The following is a 20,874-nucleotide window of genomic DNA, read 5'->3' as shown; positions in this document are numbered from 1 at the left end:
CAGAATTCAAGAATGGCCCAGGAGGAGAGAAAAGGAGGGTTCAGAGAGACAGTGGGCACCTTCAGCAAAGAAGAAAACGGAAAATCCCTAGGGAAGATTGATGAAGAAAGATTGAGTGGAAGAAAGAGTAGGAGGAGGGAGGAAAAACGGAAGAAATGAAGGAGTAAGAGAAAGAAGGAAATACAGGAGTCTGAATACTCAAGTCCTCTGTGGAGAACCCGGGAAGCTACATGGTTACCTTCTCTGGGGCACAGAGGTTTGGAGGAGCCCGGGTGTTTGTGTAAGGGGTGTACTTGAGGGCTTGAAGGACCAGAGACACCTATGTCTCATGCACTCATTTCTTTCCCTCCTTCAAAGCTCCCCTGGTTAGGGGAGAGCTGGGAAGGTAGTACCCTCAGAGAGGGGACTAGGGGCAAAACCAGAGTGGAGAGAGCTGACAAGGACCTGTTAGAACTGGAAAGGCGGAAAAGGAAGTGAGAAGAGGAATATGCAGGTCACACCTGTGTGGCAGTCAATGGATGGGCAATGTTGGAGGCACGAGCAGGCTGGGAGCCGGTGTCATCCTGACTGCTGTGAGGAAACTCAGGGCAATTCCTTTTTCTTGTATCAGGAACCTGCCCAAGGCAGGCAACCAAAGAAGAGCTCTTTGCCATACCTGCTCAGGCCTTCCTCCCTGGAAAAGTAAGGACAAGCCTTGGAATGAGTATTGAAATGAGTTAATTTCATAGATTTTCAAGTGGGAAGTACATTTATATGCCTCTATCATCCTCACAATACAGCAGAAGTAACAAAGAGATTAAATGATTCAACCAAGGAGGTGAAGGCGCTTGTGCAAGGCCACACAGTTAGGTGGTGGAGTGTGTCATAACTTCTATTCTTGTGCTATGCTCAGTTTCTTAACATCTTGTAGTTCAGTCTCTAGGTCCTTATCCAGTGAAGGCAAAGTCTACCTCCACCTATCACAGGCAGAAAACATAGGCACAATCATAGGGCAGGGTGGAGGGGTCCCAATACAGCTGTGGGACAAGGTCAAAGGGTCCTCATGTCCTCCTAGTTGAGCCAGGAATGACCTTTCAAATGCTGGAATTCTGTTTTTGTACCTCAGTTTTCCCAGTCCTTGAAGTTGAGTAGATGGATGTGAGTTAGAGGAGTGTGGAGAAAGTCAGTCTGCTACAATTACAGGCATAGGAATGGCCTCTTGTATGATGCAAAAAATGGTTGTGCGGGGGCCAAGAAGATTGTTTCAAGGTTTTGATGGTCATTAGGTGGCTGATCTGAGATTGGCTATGAGAATCCTTCTGCCTTATCCACAAGGTCAGCTACATGTCTGAGAAGAAAACTGATCCTTCTTCTTGTGGCTTCTTTGTTCAGGGATCCTCCTGTATCCTAGATGCCTGCATCCTGGAGTGTCTGAGTCTTCATCCCTCTCTGTGTCCTTCAGGACTTATCAGGCATGGGGGCTACATCCCTCCTGGGGGTAACTACCCTGGGGCACAAAAGTTGGGGAAGGGGTGCCTAGAGATTGAGTGAGAGGTTTCTGGTTTATTCCTTAGCCTGCCTCACTTAGCTCTGTGCCTCCTATGCAACTCACAGTACAGGACCATTGGCCCCAGGGGCAGGAGCAAGGTCACTACTCACTATTTCTATGCCAGTTTCTGCTTCCCAAGACCCCTGGGCAGGGCTTCACACCTTGGAGAGAGAGGATGTGTGGGCTACCTGTTTTTGTTTTTTTTATTAACTTTATTTATTCGGATTTGCTGCACACAGGCTTTTTCTATTTGCAACAAGAAGGGGCTGCTCTTTGTTGTGGTGTGCAGGCTTCTCATTGCAGTGACTTCTCTGGTGGAGCATGGGTTCTAGGGCACGGGGCTTCAGTAGTTGCAGCACGTGGGCTCACTAGTTATGGCCCCTGGGCTCCAGAGCACAGGCTCAGTAGTGGTGGCACACAGGCTCAATTACCACTTGGCATGTGGGATCTTCCCAGACCAGGGATTGAACTCATGTCTCCTGCACTGGCAGGCAGATTCTTTAGGAGTGAGCCATCAGGGAAGCCCCCACCTGTTGTTTTGAAAGCCTTTCCAGCGAGAGCTGAGCCTCATGGGGTGTGTATGAGTGTGTGAGAGTGTCTGTGTATATGTTGGGAAGGTAGTAGTGGCATATTTTCCTTTAGGCCAGGTGGTACAGGGTCTCATTCAAGTCAACAACTCCCAGATGTGCTCTGTGAGGCTTAGTGTCCTCCAAGGGAGTTTCTGACCCCAAGATTCCAATATTTTGTGACCTATGACTCATTTGTCATTTATAGAGCAAATTAACTTTCATTAAGCAGCTGCTATGAACAAGGTATTTTGGTAGGTGAAAGGGATACAGGAATGATCCCTTACTAGGGGTGGTGGTACATCATTTTACATTGTCTTTTGGAGGAAGGAAATGAGAAAGGACACAACAGAAAACAGGCCCCAGGAGATTCTGTGCTTCCAATGCAGGGGGCATGGGTTCTATCTGTGACTGGGGAACTACAATCCCCACATGCCACACAGTGCAGTTTTAAAAAAGAAAAGAAAGAAAACAGACCTCAGGATGCTAAATGGCTGTATTTACTGTTTCCAAGGAACTTTCAGTGAGACTTTGGTCTTCAGCTGCTTCCTGCAAACCATTCATTCTCCAACCCTGATCAGTCTGAAGCCCTTTTCTGCCCAGAGCATTATAGAGAGAGTGCTGAAGGGTTTGCCAGAGCCAGGGTTATTGCAAATGGAGAAAAATTGGTGTTCTCCTTCCTCCTGGAAAGAGGAGTGAACAGCCATCTTCACTTGACAACTCCAGGCCCTTTTCCTTGCCTCTGGGTTTCTCCTCCCCATGCAATCTCTGACCCCATAATGGATACAGTTTGTGGAAATATCCTGGGAATATCTTCTGATAAAACTTGGGACCTAGCAACATTTACTGACCCACCACCCTCTGAATCACCCTCCTCCAAAACAGTCAAAATGTGTCACCACACCTGTGTATGCTCAGTAAGAACATTTTCTCTCCTGACACACTTCAGAAACAAGGTTTCCCATCCCTCCCAGGAGCCTGTGTTCCTGTGGTTCCCCCTCCTCCCTCTCTCTAAAACTCAGAACCCTCAGAATCTCTGCCAGTGGCCAAGAGGAGGCAGAGGGGACTGGTAGTGTCTGAGGTCAGGGATGCAGTCTTTCTCTGTCCCCCACATCCCTACCAGGGTACCTCCAGATCTTTCTCTGCCCCAGATGGGCGCATCCCCTAATTTGTGATCTCTGCCTGCCAGCCTGACCTCCACCCGGTGTGCGCAGAGAGCCTCCAGTGGCTAGGTGGAAACAGGAGCCAGTGGGAAGTGGCGCGCAGGCCTCAGGTCCATGGAGCTGATGCTTGCTCCTTCTCAGCATCAGTGCCTGGGCGCCTCAGGCCACCCGCCAGGAGCACCGAGCCATCTGAGGCCCCACCTCCCAACGGCAGGTGGGGGGCGGGTGTGGGGAAGCCGCCAGGGCGCGCGCCCAGCCGGGGTCCACGGTTGGAGACCTGCATGGCGAGCGCATGCACGTGCAGGCGCTGTGGTCACAGCCCCGTGGGGCACTCGGACTTGGACTCCAAGGTCACTGAGGTCGCGAGCGGGCGAACAGAGGCCGAGGCTGTTGGCTCGTCGGGGCCATGAGGGGATAGCTCCCATCTGCCACAGCCGTTTTACTCGCGGACTCAGGCTGAACCCATAGGACGGACAGCTTGGGCTTCCACTGCAGGCGGCGGGGCACCGCTGCATCTCATTCCTGCGTGCGCTGCGGTCTGGGGACACCATAGAGGGGAGTGGTGGGGTCAGAAATCCCAGAACGCAGTCAGCTGGTCTCGCCCCCCTTTCCTCCACTACGTTTATTGGGCGTTAACTAGGTCCCAGGATAGAGGTGGAGACTCACAGATAACAGAACTACAGCGTGGTGTGTGTCGCCCTAGGGAAGCCTACGTGCTCCCAAACCGGAGCGGGAAGGGGCAATCAGGGAAGGTTTCCTGGAGGAGGTGACCTTTGAGCGCTGAAGGGTGAAGAGTAGTTCTTCAGGGAAAAATCGATGGGGATAGACCTGTGCGTTTCAGGAGAGGTGGATGTGTTTATGGCTGAGCAAGATGTGCTCTCCACATGAATTTAGAGACACAGGTTCGTACGTGCACGCCTGCTAAGTCGATTCAGTCCTGTCTGACTCTTTGTGACCTCATGGATTGTAGCCCACCAGGCTCCTCTGTCCATGGGATTCTCCAGGCAAGAATACTGGAATGGATTGCCATTTCCTTCTCCAAGGGACCTTCCCATCCCAGAAACAACCCGTGTGTACTGCATTGCAGGCAGACCATTGAACCACTGGGGAAAATGCAGGGTCATGGACAGCTAAAAGAGACAAAAAAGTGATATTCTGAAGATGCTATTAAGTCATCATGAAACAGATCAGAACTTGGTTGAACTTATTTACATTCATTTTCCAGTTTGACACGGTTTTTATGTTTTAATTACTCTCTGTGGTGTTGAGGAGGTGAAGCCTCACAGTCTGAGTCCCCTGGGGCAGTGGTGAGGTGGAGGCCTTCGGAGCCAGTGAGGGCTGGGAGCAGGAGGGTGCTTTCAGACAGACCATCAATAAAGAGGGTGTGTGTTGGGGCTGCAGAGAATAGCAGCAGCAAGTTGGGACCAAAAGGCAGCTGTCCTTCTCTGGACAGTTCTCCTGGCCAGCCCCAGTGATCATCGGAACCTCCATAGGGAGACTGAGTTTCTTGACCTCCCTCCCCCATTTCAACACACACACACACACATGCACACACATTCCTAGGTGGGAGCTACCTGAGTCTCTGGGCCAAGTGCTCCAGCTTCTGGAGCTTCATGCCCTCTGCTGACACTGGGGCTATTCTGTGGCTTCTGACCCATTCCATCACATTGCCCCTTCCATCCCCACCCCACCACTCTGCTCCAAGTCTCTCCTGTGAAGCCTAATGGCCTCTACTCTGACAACAGCACTTACCGAACCTTTACTGGGAAAAGGAACATTTCATCTTGAACAGGCTCCTGATAGATTTTATATTAAAGATGGGGAATGGGCTCAGAAGAGTTAACTAGCTTCAGCCCTAGGTAGTTAAGTGGTGGAGTTGGGGTATGAACGCTGCACTGAGCCTGTTTACCTTGTGGCTTTTAGTCTCTCCCTCAGGTCCAGAGCACAATCTGGAAGTCCTCAATACGCCTGTGCTGCACTGGCTAAGCCCCTATTCTGGGCCAAGAAACTCTGGCCCTGGGGGCCAGCCTGGGGAACCTTACAGGGAAGGCAGACTGCCCCTCTGCCCTCACCCCCTAGTGCTGCTGCTCCCTCCAAACCTCTCCTCCGCAAAGCAGTTCAGCTGCCCACTTTAGTCAGGTAAGTCACACAAAAGAATCGGAGCTGGAGGCCCATGACTTCCCCATTCCTGGACGCCACTACCATGAGATAGTTAATAGACCCTGTACCCCTCTCCCCTTTGCATTCCTCCACCCAAAGCAGTCACAGCCAGTGGCTGCCTCACAGCAGAAAACCCTGGGAAATAACTAGACAAGGCTGTCCTCTAGGCTGGACTATAATCTCTACTCTCTAGGGCCCAAGAGCCCACTGCTTCCAACAATCAGGTGGCTGGTGTGATAGGGAGTTTAAAGAAAACCTCATTAGATGCAGTTGCTAGGTGAGCCCCAGGGACCCACCTCTCCCAACACCAAAGGCAGGCCTGGACTGGGCTTGTACCATTGCGTTAGCCACCCCCACCTTCCCAGGTCTAGAAAGGTTTGAGACACAGCCTCATGTAGTGAGGGCAGGGAGCCTTACATATGTCCCCAGTTGGGGCCCTAAGGGAAGGATATCAGTATTTCCTCCAGAGCCATATTAACAAGCCCTGGGTTCCCCTTCACACTCACAACAGGCAGAAAACAGGTTAACAAATTATACCTCAGCCAACTGAAAGCTAGAAGGATGACACTCTCACTAGGGTTAGGCAGTGTATCAGGGGCCTATCTAGTTCTGTTAGAGCTTGTTGGTATCTTCCAAAGTAGGAAGTAAACTAGGCCAGTTGGAGGTTGCTTTGGCTCTAGACAACCAATGTCTCAGAGAGGCTTCTGGGAACTGGGTAGCTGAAGAGTTAACAACAGCCACTTTCACTTGGGGGTGGTGCTGGTTCAGGGCTAAGAGTAGGGGGAGGGAGAGAAACCAAGCAAGAGAGGCTCTCTTGGACTTTTAAAACATCACTTGAGAGTTGCCACTCAGGATGCAGTCTTTGGACTAAATCTGACTCCCTTGTTAAAACAGGGCATAAAGTTTATTTACAAATATCTGTACAGTTTGAGTGACAGGTCAGGACTTCACAGAAACAAAGAAAACAAAAGTATTCTCTTTGAAGGAAAGCTGTAGGCAGGAAGACTTTCCCTGCACCTGTCAGAAGCAAGACAGACAAACAGACCTCTATACATCATGAGCTCGGCATACGGACATTGGCCTTTTTGCTTCTTGGAAGGAAGTGAAAAATGTATAAAGCAGCTTTAGGTGCCACACCCTTCAACACTGAAACCACCTGGGGGAGTGGGGTGGGGGTTGGAGCGGTGGGCCGCTGCTGCCATTCCCCAGCACAGGAAGTACTTCGAACCTCCAAGCAGCTCAGCTGGTGGGATAAAGCCAATGTATTATGCCTGGTCAAGATCTCAGTTCAGAGGCCCTGCCTCAGTTGAGACTGCAGACAAGTCCTCAGTCTTGATTCCAATCACCAAAATAGGCTACTCAGGTGAGAAGTTAACTGTCGGTCTTCTTTGGTTGGCTCTGCTCCCTGCTGTTTTTGGCGTCTCAGAACGAAAGTTTCAGCAGCTGCGTGTGGGGAGGTAGTGGCACAGTGGCTACAGGGTGATGCAGTTTTAATAAAAATTTTATTACACAGCCATAATGTAACCGACACTTCTCCAAATCCAAATGATACTAAATACAGATCTACATGGTGGATCAGAATGTCTCCAGCAAATTATATGGATTCTATCATTTCACGTCTTTTAAAACAAGAAAGAAAAAAAAAAGTCCAAGTTTGTCATGATACGAGAGGTCCCAGCAGCCTCCAGGACTCTTCTGGAGTCCAGGCAATGTTTAACAGTCTGTGATTCCACATTTACACAACAGTCTATAAAGAGTTTTGGTCAATGGACTATTCAAGTATATATGATTTTAATGAGTCCACCACCACTCCTTTGCCCAACTGAACTGTCACAGCCACCATATACTGTGTTACAGTCATATTTATCAATTTTACAGTCACAACTCTTTTTAAAAAAACATTGATTGCTGCTTTTTTTTTAAATAAAAAAAGTGTAAACTAAGTTAAAGCAACACTGAGGCTCTACTAAGCCCAGAAGAGTTACCAAGTTCCTTTTTGTTTAAATACAACTTAATCCATGATTTCCCATCATCCCACTTTCTTATAGAAAGTAGGGTGAAGAGATACAAAGCGGGGCTTTGAGATTCCTCTCCCTCTTGTGGGAATCAGCAGCTCTCAGCTGTTCCTTTAGCTTAGTTCTTGTTTTATATAGTCAGCTGTACTTTGTTCTGAAAAGATTTGTTAAATGCCACTTTTATTTACACTTGGAGCTTTACACCTGAGAATGATTATCAAGCAGTCAGCTTATCTCTTTGCAAACATTTTATAAAGACATACATACTTCTTTGCTGGCTTCACCCTAGCTGCACAACAATATATATGCTTACCATATATATGTATACACACACACAGAACTGCACATGCTTGTAACATCTGCAACCTATATCTTTGTGTTCGTTCTCTCCACATTCATGTTGAATTCTTTCTCTTAAAAAACAGAACAAAATATTATTCTTGCTGAAACGGCAAAACAGAATCACTAGGAAGAGACAAGTAGATGGGGCGGGGAACAGACACACTCTACACTCAGCCAAGAAGCTGTGGGCTGAACACACGGGCTGAGCAAGAGACCTGTAACTCCCTAATACCTGGCCTGGGCTTCCCTCCCACCTGCCAGGGCACAGCTGCCAGGGCAGGGCCAAACTGGGGAGATTTCTCTGAGGTGGGAAGGTGATGGGAAAGAGGAGGTGGGGGAAAAGTTACACAGCTACAGCAGTCAGGCCTGTTTAGTAAGAAGAATCACATTTAATGAGTTTCTTTCTTGCCGTTTCAGATGGTCAAGTACAGCTGAAAAAAATCTGAAACAGCTATAGCCCCATGACAGACAGATACAAAGAGTACTGCATTTTAAAAAAATGATAAAAAAATCCACACACTTACAGACACATACACACATACACACTCTCTCTCAAATAGACCCCCTCCCTCCCCACAAATGTACACTTTTTGGAAACTAAATTGAGTTTTGAAAACCCTTCTTCCGCAAGATCGGAAGAAGAGAAAGATGAGAGGGGAAGGGGACTGGGGTGCCCAGCCCCCACTCCCCCCACAAGGGCCAGGGGCCAAATGTTCAATGGTTGGGCCCAGGGCCATCCCGTACAGGACGCTGCCCAGTGCTGCTGCTGGGGGCTCCAGCAAGAACCCCAGCTCCACGGTAATACTGAATGCGTGCAGAGTGGCCAATGAACTGTGGTTTAAAAAAAAAAAGAAAAAGGCAAACACAAATCTAAAGACATGGATAAAGCCCAAGAGAGCCCAGGTTCACATTGGGTGGGTCCTGGGGGGTTGATGGAGATGTTGCAGACCGGGGAAGTCTATACAGCAAATGGTTTATATTACAGATGACTGGCAGTTTAGAGTCTCTTCCCAGTTCTCCTGCTGCTCCAGCCCAGTGAGGGTAAATCAAGAGGAAAGGAGGAAAGGTGGGACACTGTGATGGGCATGCGGGGTCAGACGCAGGAGGCTGGGTGCGCTCAGATAAGCCCTCGTCGTTTTTTGTAGTCTTCCAAGTTCAGAGATCTCCTTGGAGCTCCATCCTTGGCCGGTGGAGCCTTGGAGGTGATGGCCAAAGCCTTTGATTCTACAGGAAAGAAGAGCAAACCGGCATCTGAGGTCCCCTGGTCTTGTGCTTCACTCCTCCAGGTAGCCTTTCTGACTGTCCCTGTTCCCTCTCAAGACAGACCTGCAGCCTATCTTACTCTGGCCTCCATAAATACTGGTGACTAGACACCCTCATTTCTTCCCCAAAAGCAGGCCTCCTTGCTGGCTGAGAGTCATGGAGCCACCCTGGTCCTTGGCCATGACCAATCTGTACCTTCACCTACCTGAGCTGGGAACTTGTAAATCAATCTTCACGTCGAAGTCATGTACTTTGAACAAATCTTCTGAGAGGTCACTGGCTGACTTAGAATTTAAATCTTTATCCTTTCCCTGACCCTGCAATGGGAAGAGAAAAACTAATTACAAAGGGATAAATGCAACTGGACTTCAAGAAGCAGCAACCAGTAACGGTAAAAACTGCTGCTCGAGTTCATTAGATCTTCCTACTAAAGACTTTTCTGATTTCTTCTCTCAGAGGGAGGAGAGGAGAGTCCATAAAGAGGTTTCATTTCTGAGCCTAAGAGGAGAGGGAAGGGAAGATTCATGTCTGTGGTGTGAGGGTAGAAAGGGTAGGCTTAAGACAACAAGTCACCCCTGACCCAAGATCTCTGGAATTTCTGGGAGTTTGGGCTCCTCGGGAAAAGGCAGAAAATGGCTTCTAAATGGGCAGTTTCTCTTGGTTTAACATTTCAGTTTACAAGGAGCTTTCACTTTTACAACTGTCTCATCCTTACATATCATCTACTCCTAATTGTCCTATGAGTTAGGCAGGGTATATAATATTACCCCACTTTACATAGGAGAAAATGTGGATTAGAGGGCTACAGGTCAGCTGCCTAAAGCCACAGTCAGGGGTTTCATGAAGTAGTGGTGTGGGTTCAGAACTTACATCATCTGACCAAAATTCAGTAGCTGTTTATTACATTTGTAAATAATGAGGATGAAGAAAGGATTACAAGTGGGACGCCAAGTTCCTCCAGGTGGGGATAATCAGGCCCAAACCAGGAAGTGCCTGCTTTGGTGTCCAGGCCAGTGGCCGAGCTTAAGTGTTATACTTGCCTTGCTCATTTCCTTTGGAGCATCTGGTAACACTCCAGAACCGTATTTTGCGTTCAGCTGGGCCAATATGGCAGCTTGAACAGCTGGGTCTCTGGACTGAGAGAAAAAGTAAGTTATTTTGGAGACTCTTCAACACTCTCACAGTCCTACTCCCAGTTTCTATCCCACCTACCACCACTAACACAAGCACCACAGTAGGCCCATCAGCAGTTCAGTGGGGTTTTCCTCCAGTCTACAAAAAGGGACAGTTAAAAGCTTTGAAGTCCAGCCCAGCCAGGCCCTTGCTAGGTGACCTAGCCTACACACTCCTCATGTCTGCTGCACTGGTAAACCTGCCCTCGCATCGCACGTTAGTCCATAGGTTTCTAAAATCCATGCCAGGTTTTTACTACCTGAATGTCCTACAGTAAGATAAAAAAGGAAGTAACCAGACCCAAGTGTTTGAGGCGAGCAAATCCCACTAAGACAACAGTATTTTTAACTTCCTTATTAATCTCCTAATGGAATTCATTTATGTCCCAGAATCTAGGTCCTGACTAAATATGTCCTCTTTAGGCACTCACATTAGAAACGATGGTAGGTTTACACTGTCGCCTGGTAAAGGGATCCATCTGTTGGTTTTTCATGTTGTGACTTTCAGCCTGAAACAGAGAGCATGTATTACAGAACTCTATCTCCTGCCTGCCCACACCTCTCATTTATCATAAGCATACATGTAAGTAACAGTCTTTGCAAGGGCCTGAAAAAGTCAAAGGCTGTCTATTAGCCTTTTATCAGAACAGATTATGGGAGCAACAACAAAAAGAAAAAACTGGAAACTGATAAAAATAAATATGTGTGGAATAGAATCTAAAGATGGGGAGGGGTTAGCACAGAAGACTGCTGCTTTTTATTATAAATTAATACCTTATGTAGTTGTATGTGTACATACAGAGAGACTATGTGTGTGTTAGGTGTACATGCTACTTTAATAATTAAAAGAAAACATACTCAGGTGAGATACAGAAAAGATTACACGTTGTCTTATTAATTAAAACTATACCTAGTGATCCAGATCAAGCTATCTCACTCACCACAAGGGCCTTCTCAGACTCCACAATGTTCCACTCCCGGTTCCGCTGGTTGATGTAACTGTGGGTGAGGAAGAGAGATGAGTCAGTGGGCTGTGAAAGGAGGGAGGGAACCATGGTGCCTGACCCCAGATATGTGGAGCCACTGGAGCATAGCACATACAAGGCCACAGCTCGCCTGATAACTGTGGACCAAGGATAGGAGCCCAGTCAAAACAGGCTCTGAAGCACACCTGATAGCAGATATGTTCTTGGTCCGCTGGCGGTCCAAGGCCTCTGCTCGCTCCTCTAGCTCGTTCAGCTGGTCTTGGATTTGTTTGGCCTTGTCCTGATCCCCCAGGTCCTCAGCCATGGCCTGCACACAGAGAGATGCATGAGATTTTGGCTATGACCGGCTCTGTATCAAGTGTCCCCTTCCTTCCAACACAGGCAAGATATCTCACTTGATGAACAAATGACCGGAGGTGTGAAGGAATAGCAAAAACAAACACCTCAGAACCCAGGCCCCGCCTGGCTAATTCACCCTGACAAGGCTCACTCCACCCTGACATGAAGAACAGAAAACCACCTGCCACAGTAGGGCTTGGCAATATCATTCGTCTGTTCAGACCCAGTTCTGATACTACCCTGGTGTCTATCTTATTATACATGAAACTAAAGTGACTAGAAGGGGGGGAGAATGGAACAGGCAAGATCAGCTTCCATTTAGAGAAAGGAAAACAGCCAAGGGATGCTGCCCAGATGCTAAGAAAATCTATGCTGCTTACAGTCAAGCCCCGCATTTTCTCCCAATCCTGCCACTACTGACTTGGCAGAGGATGAACAAGTCTGGTTTCCGTATCTGCTTGCAGGACAGGGAAAGAGGTTCCAACACAAGTCCTCACCTTTTCCTTCAGAAGCTGCGTTTTCTTCATAGCATAGTTGGGTGGAGCTTTCCTGAATCTTTCTTTCTCTTTTACAATCTGTACCAGAGAGGAGACACCAGCAGTGAGGTATTCCTAAACTACTTTTGTAGGCAGGACAGGTGAGCCCATTGTGGAGGTGAGCAGCTAGTTAAAAGAGGGCTGCTCTTCCTATGGCAGTGCCATGCCCCAAACACAGAGCGAGTTCATTCCAAGGGGTACTATGCTGCTTCCAGGGTCACGGAGATTCTTCCAGGCTAGCGTGAAGGAACATGCACCAATAAACAGCAGCAGCCCAAGGACCTTGTACTGTAAGGCTAGCCACTGTCCAAGAGAACACAGATCAAACAATTTTACCAAAATGTCTTGGAGAAAGGAAACTCTTGAAGGACCAAGCCTAGCAGAAGAATAGAAATCCCTGAGCCCTGAATCTACTTTGTTAGGCTATGACTTCAAGTAACAGTGTACGAGAAAATCCTGATGAACTATAAATTCTACAGTAGCAATAACAGAATTCCCTCTTCCTCATGCAATAGTAGTAGAACTAAAAATGTCAAAATACAGGAAAGAAAAGACAGGCATGACCTTCTCTAACACTTGGCTCTTGATGAGCCTCCAGACTCTGGGATACCAGGTTTCTTACCTCTTCAATGTCCTGGTCATTGAATTTATAATTAAGAGCTTCTTTAATAGATAATTCCTTCTTATTGATTTCATCTAGAGTGGGCAACTGCATGCCAGCAGAGAACATCTGGACCAAAATGCAATAAAAGGGCTGTTTATAATAAAGAATTCTGGAAAGAGGCTCTGTCATTGTTTTCATGAACAACTGCTAGGGAGGTGCTGTCTACTCACTCACCGCTTCTTTCCACTTCATGAATTCGCTCTCCGTGAACTCTTGGTTTGAGACAAACTCTAGGCGGAACACTCGCTGGTCACTGCCGTGCCTACATGAAAAAGAGACAGCAGCTTCAGGAATGGCCACGTTGACTGCAGCGCCAGCAGATCAATCCCACCAGACTCCACACTGCCTATCTCCGAGGGCCTCCATCTTGGCCACCCTTTAGAATCATCTACGAAGATTTACAAAACTTCCAATGCCAAGGCACCACTCTAGATCAACTGAATTAGAATCTCTGGGAGTAGGAACCAGCCACTCAAATAACACAAACAACAACAAAAAACCTTCCAGGTTGTTCTAAAGAGCAGCCATGAGTAGGCATCAGAGTGAGCACTGGAAGCAAGTAGGCTTAGCCAGTGCTTCGAAAGTCCATCTACAATAAAATCAGTCACAGTCAGCTGGCATCAAGAATGTGAAATGTTATGGAGGCATCTGAATGACAAGGAGGCTCTATACCTAGAGAGAAAGAACACTGCCTTTCTACTTCCCTGTCCCGGCCACATGAGTCAGTGCCTGCCTCACAGGGACAGTCACTCTTGGCATGTCATGGCTACTGCCTAACCCAACTGGTCTTTTCAACAGTCCAGGAGAAATGATGGGAATGGGAGAAGAGAACAGAGAGACCACAGAGACCAAATAAGACCATGGCAGAGGTGTGTCTGTGACCCACTATTTGCAGTGACCTGGCAAGCTACTTCTATTCCTTCCCATATGGGGCCTTTAGAATTTTCAGGCTCCAAGAAGGTAGGGACTTGTGTGTTTTGTTCTCACCTCTATCCTGATGCCTGCAACTGTAGCATATAGCCAGCATTCAGTCAATATCATGTTACTGAGGCACAAACTAAATCCAAAAAGGTGACCTGGCTTGTGAGAGATCAGGCTGGTGACGGAGCCAGGACCAGAAGCAAGCCTCCTGACCGCAGGCACTGCGGAGTGCCTGCAGGACTCTGGGAGGCGTGGGTCTTGTGATCATCTTCCTTCTATGTGTTCCACCACTCAACATCCCCTATGAGACAGCTACCTCCTACCTTCCCTATAGGCAAAGGCAGAATACAAGTTTCCCTCCAAGTCCCTGGTGGGGACAACACAAACAGTATTATAAGAAACAGAACACTGGGAGTGAACAAGAGCCCCAACAGGCGATGCTTGTTTGCAGTGGGAACAGAATCGGCCAAGGAAGCACCTCTCCTACCGTAGCTGTAGCCCTTTGTTTGTTCTGGTGCCACCAAGCTGGTAAACTTTGGCGGTTTCCACAACACCCGTGATCTCAGCAACCTAAGTGAGGACAGAGATACCAGTCACAACAGACTCGTTCGAAGTCCTCCACCCCACCCTCTGGCTTCATCTGCCTGAGTGCAGATGAGTGACCCTAAACTGAGAGGAGCCCACAGCTTCAAGGTGTTCTGGGCACCGTTCTCAGGCTTAGGACTCAGATAGCCAAGCACCTGTGCCCAGAGTAAGTGAGGATGCAGTTAGCCTGGTGAGGCCCATTGGCCAATTCCCCTCTAACTTAATTCTGCCGTATTGGGGGTGCACTTGGCTTTCAGAGGTCAGTTTTATCAATCAAATGTGAAGACCATGAGGTCTGTTTCTGTTGCCAAGGTTTCTGGGACGTGGCATGGCCACTGGTCCTCACACAGGGGGTAAACACAGGTTAAAATCAAACAACTCAGAACAAAACAAACAAAAAAAGGGAAAAAAAAACCAACCAGCTATGTTCTAGTCATCCAGACCACAGAAGCAGAGCTGTAACTCACAAAATAATCTCAATAGGTTGGAAGGTTTTGTTTATTTTTTAAACCTCAATATAACTCCCTGTTCCAGAAGTCACTTAGTATGTAATGTGGAAATTTTTCATTATTTTTCAAATGAATAAATCTTCCAGATTACATAACTCCTGACAAAGACTTCATAAATGTCTCCCGTCTTGCTTTTATATGGAAGGATAGAAAAAATCATTCTAAATCTAAACTTTTGGGCTCCAAGTACTCTTTCTGGCAGCAGGTCAGCTTGATCTCTGGTTGCCTCTGATTGTGGCTAAGCTAATGACATCTCAACTGGAATCTATTTTCCCATCAAATGGTAGCAGGAAAGTGACAGGTTTGTTCAGTAGTTCATACTCTTTGCCAAGAATCATTATATTTAAAACATCCTACAACTGTCCAAGGAAAGAAATACTAACCCGGTAAACTGGTTTGCTGTTGTGGTTTCCAATGCCAATCCGTACAAAACATCCTGTGACTGTTTTAGCGAAGAAGGGCATATGACACCAACGTTCCAGCTTATGCCGTGATAATCGAACCCGATTCAATTCTTCTGGTAAGGAGACTGGTTGTGATTTTGGAGGGATCTCTTCCTTCCTGTGAGGAACAAAGGACGCTGAAAAATGTTCATTGTAGTAACAGATCAAGCTAAATAAAAAATACCAACTTCTTAAAACTTAACTCAACTTAACTTTGTTTCCTGTGAAAATATATGTGATTTCACACAGCAGGAGAAATACATGAAGCAACAGGAAAGTGAGACTACAATCCTGTTCCTAACCAGGACTGTGAACTGTCTCGAATGAGGCTGCCATCCCAGATAACCCACTATTAGAGAAAGCAAACTAATGGAAGCTCCTGGCCAATCTGAGGGTGACATGAAGGCAATTCCTACCTGCCAAATCCTGATGAAATGTTCAGGGGCGCAGCCTATAAGCCAAAGGCAGAAGCCTGTTTGGCTGATGTGCTGGCAAACTCAGCTCGGCAATTCAGGGTACTTGACCAAACCACAGTTTGTCACCAAACAGGAGGAGACATTTGGAAACTACACTAAGCCTTTCCCCGTAGAACCCACCCATCCTGATTACTAGACCAAAATGTGCACAGCTTACTCCTCTTCCTCATCGGATGATGATGTTCGGGATGAGCGGTCTGACTTTTCACTGGACTTGTCATCCTCCTCTTCCTCCTCGTCGTCAGAGTACACCTCACTGGTTTTTAATGGCTGTTTCTTGGCGAGGAGTTCAGCTTAAAAAAAAAAAATGTTTACTGAGGTTCTCTTGATAAGAAACTGAAACATCTTTCATCCCTGAAAAAGGACTGGAATATAGAAAAAGATTTAATGGATAGTTCCATCGTCTCTTGCCTAGATTGTGATTATTTGGGCTATCTATACAAGTGAGTTACCCAGAAAGTTTAAAGTCATACCAAATGTCAAGCCCCAGCAGACAAAAATAAAGGGGATGGGGGGTGTGTTGGAAGATAGTCACTAAGTGGGCAAAAAGGGAAACCAACTCTGCTGACACTTGTCTTTTATTGTTCTCAAGACACTTGGAGATGGGCAGGAAAAATGAAGAAAAACTAAAGATGTCTTCAGAGTCTTTCAGGGAAACCTTATTTTGAATTTACAGCACTACATATAATAGCACAAGACTGAAAACAACCCAAATGTCTGCAAAGGGGAGTGGCTGAATCACCTCTAGCACACTGACCCAGTGAACTACCCTGCAGCTGTGAAACAAGGAATGAACCAAGTGGAGCCATTACATTGCATCCTGAGTCAGAAAATCTTTTAAATGAACAGATAGTAAATATTTCAGGATGGGCTTCATATGGTTACTGTATCAACTATACAGCTTTGCTACTGTAGACAGAAAGCAGCCACAGACAATTATGAAAAAATGGGCATCACTGTATTCCAATCAAATCACTACAAAACAGGTAGTCTACCAACCACTGCTCGACCTAAAAACTAAGGAGTTATCTCTAGAATATACGAGTAAGTGAAAAAAGCAAGGTAGAGAGAAGTGTGTATAATGCACTACCATTAATTCAAGATGGAAGGTGAATCTGTTCCTTTTGTTTAAAAAACTAAAAAGGAAGGCTGTCTGCTACGGGAGGGAGGCAAGGAGTGAGACAGAAGGGTATAGGTGCTAAATTTCTTTGAACATACCTTATTTAGAAAGTTTGACTTTGGAACCTTGTATTTTATATAATCATAAAACAAAAAATAATAATAATGTCATCTCTACAGATCACAAACAAAATGAAACAAAGTATTCACTTGATGGCACAACCACACAAAAAGAACTCTAATAAGTGACTTTTTTTGGGCCATGCCACCTGGCTTGCGGGAATCTCAGGACCCTGACCAGGGATTGAACATAGGCCATGGCAAATTCTAACCACTAGACCACCAAGGAACTCCCAACAAGTGACTTTAAAAAAAGTCATTTGAAAGATATACAGACCAATGAAATAGACAGCCCAGAAATAAACCCTTGCATCTATGGTTAGATGATTTCTGACAAGGATGTCGAGACCAATCAGTAGGGAAATGACAGTCACCTCAAAATCTTGTGCTGGGAAAACTAGATATCCCACATGACAAAAAAAAAAAAAAAAAAAGTAGACTCTTACCTCCCACCATACAAAAAAATTAAACTGAATCAAAGATCTACATGTAACAGTTAAAACTATCAAACTTTTTGAAGGAAACAGGGGGAAAACTTATGACACTGCATTTGGCAATGATTTCTTGGATATGATATCCAAAGCACAGGCAACAAAAGAAAAAAAAAGATAAACAGTAGAAGATAATAAAGAAGTCCTTCTACTCAATAACAACAAAAAACAGAGAACTTGATTAAAAAACGGGCAAAGGACTTGACTAGACATTTCATCAAAGAAGATATCCAAATGGCCAATAAGCATACAAAAAAATGCTCAATATCACTAGTCATTGGAAAAAGGCAAATCAAAACCACAATAAGATACCACTTCATACCCACTAAGATGGTTATAATAAAAAAGACAATGACAAGTGTTAGTGAGGATGTGAAAACAGGGGAGAACGCTCATACATTGCTGGTGAAAATGCAAAATGGTTAAGTCTCTCGGAAAACTGCCTGGCAGTTTCTCAAAAGGTCAAACACAAAGTTACCATATGCTTCAACAATTCCACTCCTAAGTGTACAGACAAGAGAAGTGAAAATCTGTCTACCCAACAACTTACACATAAATGCTCAGAGCAGCATTATTTGTAACAGTCAAAAAGTGAAAACAATCCAGTGTTGCTCAAGAGGTGAAGGGACAAATAAAACGTGCACAGACATATAATGGAACATTATTCAGACATAAAAGGAAGAAGTATGATACATGCTACAATATGGGTGAATCTAGAAAGCATGCTAAGTAAAAGAAGTCATACACAAGAGACCATATAGTATATGATTCCATTTATCTGAAATCTCCAGAACAGGCAAGTCTATAGTGACAGAAAGTAGACCAGTGCTTGCCTAGGGCTGGGAAATAACAGGACTAAGGGGGTGACAGCTAAGGGATATGAGGTTTCTTTCTAGAGTAATGAAACATTTGCAAACTCATTGAGTTTTATTACACAGCTGTGAATATACTAAAGGCCACTGCCCTGTATGCTTTAAATGAGTAAACAGTATGGTACCTTAATTATGCCTCAAGAAAGTTGTTATAAAGCAAAAACAAAACAAAACAAAAAAACTTTGGCATCCTAGTTTTGAAACAGATATATCAGTATGAGGCTCAAAATAAATTTATCCTAAAAAAAAAAAAAAAATCCTAGCTCTGGATATCGAAAAGACTTAGAAGTAATAACCAATCCAGTAGCATTCCTTGTGCCTAGATGATGGTTAAAATACAATTTCTCACCAGGGAGGAAAAAAAACTCACCCCAAGACACAAAGACGAATTGGGCTCCTTAGAGAAATGGCTGACTCTAAATACAGGAAGCAAGAGAGCTATGAAAGACCACTGGATTATTAAAGACTAAGGCCTTTGTTTTCTGTCAAAAGAATTCAGGCTACAACTGGTTGAAGATAAGACAATTTGAGTCTCAACAATAATAATAACTGCAATGGAATAAAAACATAAAGTATGTTAAAAATCCACGAGTTCCCAAGGATATTCAAAACAAACAAACAAATCTCACTGGCTACAGTTGGAGTTTGCTAAGGAACTATCTCATTCTTTTAAGAACTAGTAAATACAAAATGTCCCTGGTGGTAATGAATAGCTGGTAAGTGTCTCTTTATATAAGTATACCAGATAGTAGATGAAAGAATGATATCACCATTTTGTGGCTTAAAGACTTAAATATAAGACATGACACCATAAAACTCCTAGAAGAGAACACAGGCAAAACATTCTGATATAAATCACACCAATGTTCTCTGTCTCCCAAGGCAATAGAAATAAAAGTAAAATAAACAAATAGGACCAACTCAAACTTACAAGCTTTTGCATAGCAAAGGAAATCATAAATAAAACGAAAAGACAACCTACAGACTGGAAGAAAATATTTGTCACTTTTTTTAGCTATGGTAATGGTACTGTAGTTATATCTAAGAGTCCTAATCTTTTAGAAATACATATTGAAGTATTTATGGTTGAAATGTGATGATGCTGAGATTTACTTTAAAATAACCCAAAGAGGGACTTCCCTGGTGATTCAGTGGCTAAGACTTTGCACTCCCAATGCAGGCGGCCTGGGTTCGATCCCTGGTCAGGAAACTAGATCCCATACATCGAAACTCAAGAGTTCACACGCCACAACTAAAGATCCCACATGCCACAACTAAGACCTGGTGCAGCCAAATAAATAAATAAAAATAAATATTAAAAATAACCCAAAGGAAGAGGCAGCACAGATTTAATAAGATTGGCTATGAGTTGACTGCTGAAGTTGGAGGATGGGTTCATGAGTTTATTATACTATTCTCTGTGTTTGGAACTGTCTATACTAGAGAGCTAAAAGGGGGGGTGGGGATAAAAATGGCATTGGGAAGTCAAATCATATGATCAAAGACACAAAGTAGCTGTTACATTTTCCCCACTTACCTGTTCTATTCTTCCGTTTTTCTCGCTCTGCCTTTAGTTCCTCCATGGCTTGAGATTTCTTATCTAGTTTCTCATCCCGTTTGGAACGTCGTTCCTTGTTGTGGGATGTTACCTGGGAAGGGAAAGGTATGTAGGATGGTTCTCTTCACCAGTAGCTGATAACATTCTCTGTAACTAACAATAGTTCAGTTCTCCAAAGTGAATCTACATTGGCTGCAGAAACTGAACTTTGCTTAAGGGGAGACAGCATCCTCTTGTGGACAAAGAGGACTGAGCAGTATAGTCAGTCCCTGTCTTTATCTGGCTCATAAAGAGAAACCCCAAGAAACATCAGAGTAAACACTTTCTGAAAGGACTCCCTAGATCGTAGCTAATATTTGTTAATACTGTCAACAAAGCTTTTTGTGATAAATGCAGAGATGACTAATTTTCCCAGCTACATTTATTACCAAGTCCAGGATGACATACACCTGAGTAAACATCATAACCAATTTAGCTACCTGGGACAGGAAGTTTACCAACTTTCCCTTAAGGAATGCTCACACACCAATAAGCTGCTTTTTTACATGCAGACTTTAGTAGAATTCCCAAGGAGTTAAACAGCACAGCTAATGGTGAAATGATATGTCCAGAGATTAATGAAACCTATAAGATGAAAACACCGCATGAACAGTCTTGCACTAACTGACCTAAGCTGATTAATATAAACCCATCTTTTACATAAACATACATACACACTCAAAACAGAGGTATTACTCTTTGGATAACAAGGACTACTGTATCTCCTACCTGAGATTCTTGAATCTGTGTCAGTTTTTTCTTCTCCTGCTCCTCTTCTTGCTTTTTCTTTTTTTCTTTCTTTTCTTTCTTTTTGGCTGTTTTCAGTTTTTTCCTGATTTCAAATCTGTTTAAAAGATATTTGTTTGGTTTTTAAGTGGCAATGAAATATTTGTAAGGACTGACTTCTATTAGATAGGAGAAAGAAAATAAGTATGGGGGAAGGAGTTAATGTTTTGGTTTCCGACAAGAAACTCCAGTGTATAAGTACATTAGAAATACTGAATATA

At 44.9% G+C, this 20,874-nt stretch overlaps 1 protein-coding gene and 1 long non-coding RNA gene across 3 annotated transcripts in view; both read right to left on the bottom strand.

Annotated features, from left to right (window-relative positions):
* Window positions 1-2,572: 2,572 nt before the first annotated feature.
* LOC145512951 (uncharacterized) lies at window positions 2,573-3,512 on the bottom strand. The gene is made up of 2 exons (XR_014058933.1): window positions 3,290-3,512; window positions 2,573-2,777 (listed from the first exon to the last, which is right to left on the bottom strand). It is a non-coding gene; the product is annotated as an uncharacterized LOC145512951 (long non-coding RNA).
* A 2,790-nt stretch (window positions 3,513-6,302) lies between these two features.
* The window catches only part of RTF1 (RTF1 homolog, Paf1/RNA polymerase II complex component), a 48,555-nt gene continuing 33,983 nt past the window's right edge, over window positions 6,303-20,874 (bottom strand). Inside the window, exons 5-18 of one of the 2 annotated variants that reach the window (XR_014058925.1) lie at window positions 20,597-20,711; window positions 19,808-19,919; window positions 15,826-15,961; window positions 15,133-15,310; window positions 14,143-14,225; window positions 12,909-12,996; window positions 12,693-12,800; window positions 12,032-12,109; window positions 11,381-11,502; window positions 11,151-11,208; window positions 10,641-10,718; window positions 10,074-10,173; window positions 9,243-9,348; window positions 6,303-8,998 (exon numbers count right to left, since the gene is read on the bottom strand). Coding sequence is in view for 1 of the 2 variants with exons in the window: in XM_081507658.1 (XP_081363784.1) it covers window positions 8,892-8,998; window positions 9,243-9,354; window positions 10,078-10,173; window positions 10,641-10,718; window positions 11,151-11,208; window positions 11,381-11,502; window positions 12,032-12,109; window positions 12,693-12,800; window positions 12,909-12,996; window positions 14,143-14,225; window positions 15,133-15,310; window positions 15,826-15,961; window positions 19,808-19,919; window positions 20,597-20,711 (1,471 nt within the window). In the remaining variant the exon portion in view is untranslated. Of the gene's footprint in view, window positions 8,999-9,242; window positions 9,355-10,073; window positions 10,174-10,640; window positions 10,719-11,150; window positions 11,209-11,380; window positions 11,503-12,031; window positions 12,110-12,692; window positions 12,801-12,908; window positions 12,997-14,142; window positions 14,226-15,132; window positions 15,311-15,825; window positions 15,962-19,807; window positions 19,920-20,596; window positions 20,712-20,874 lie in introns of both variants that reach the window. The other variant, XM_081507658.1, reaches the window with a different exon arrangement.

Source organism: Giraffa tippelskirchi, chromosome 7 (assembly GCF_054371585.1).
Source record: "Giraffa tippelskirchi isolate mGirTip1 chromosome 7, T2T-mGirTip1v1.2.pri, whole genome shotgun sequence".
NCBI classification, from domain to species: domain Eukaryota; kingdom Metazoa; phylum Chordata; class Mammalia; order Artiodactyla; family Giraffidae; genus Giraffa; species Giraffa tippelskirchi.
This window is presented reverse-complemented; position numbering and strand designations above follow the sequence as displayed.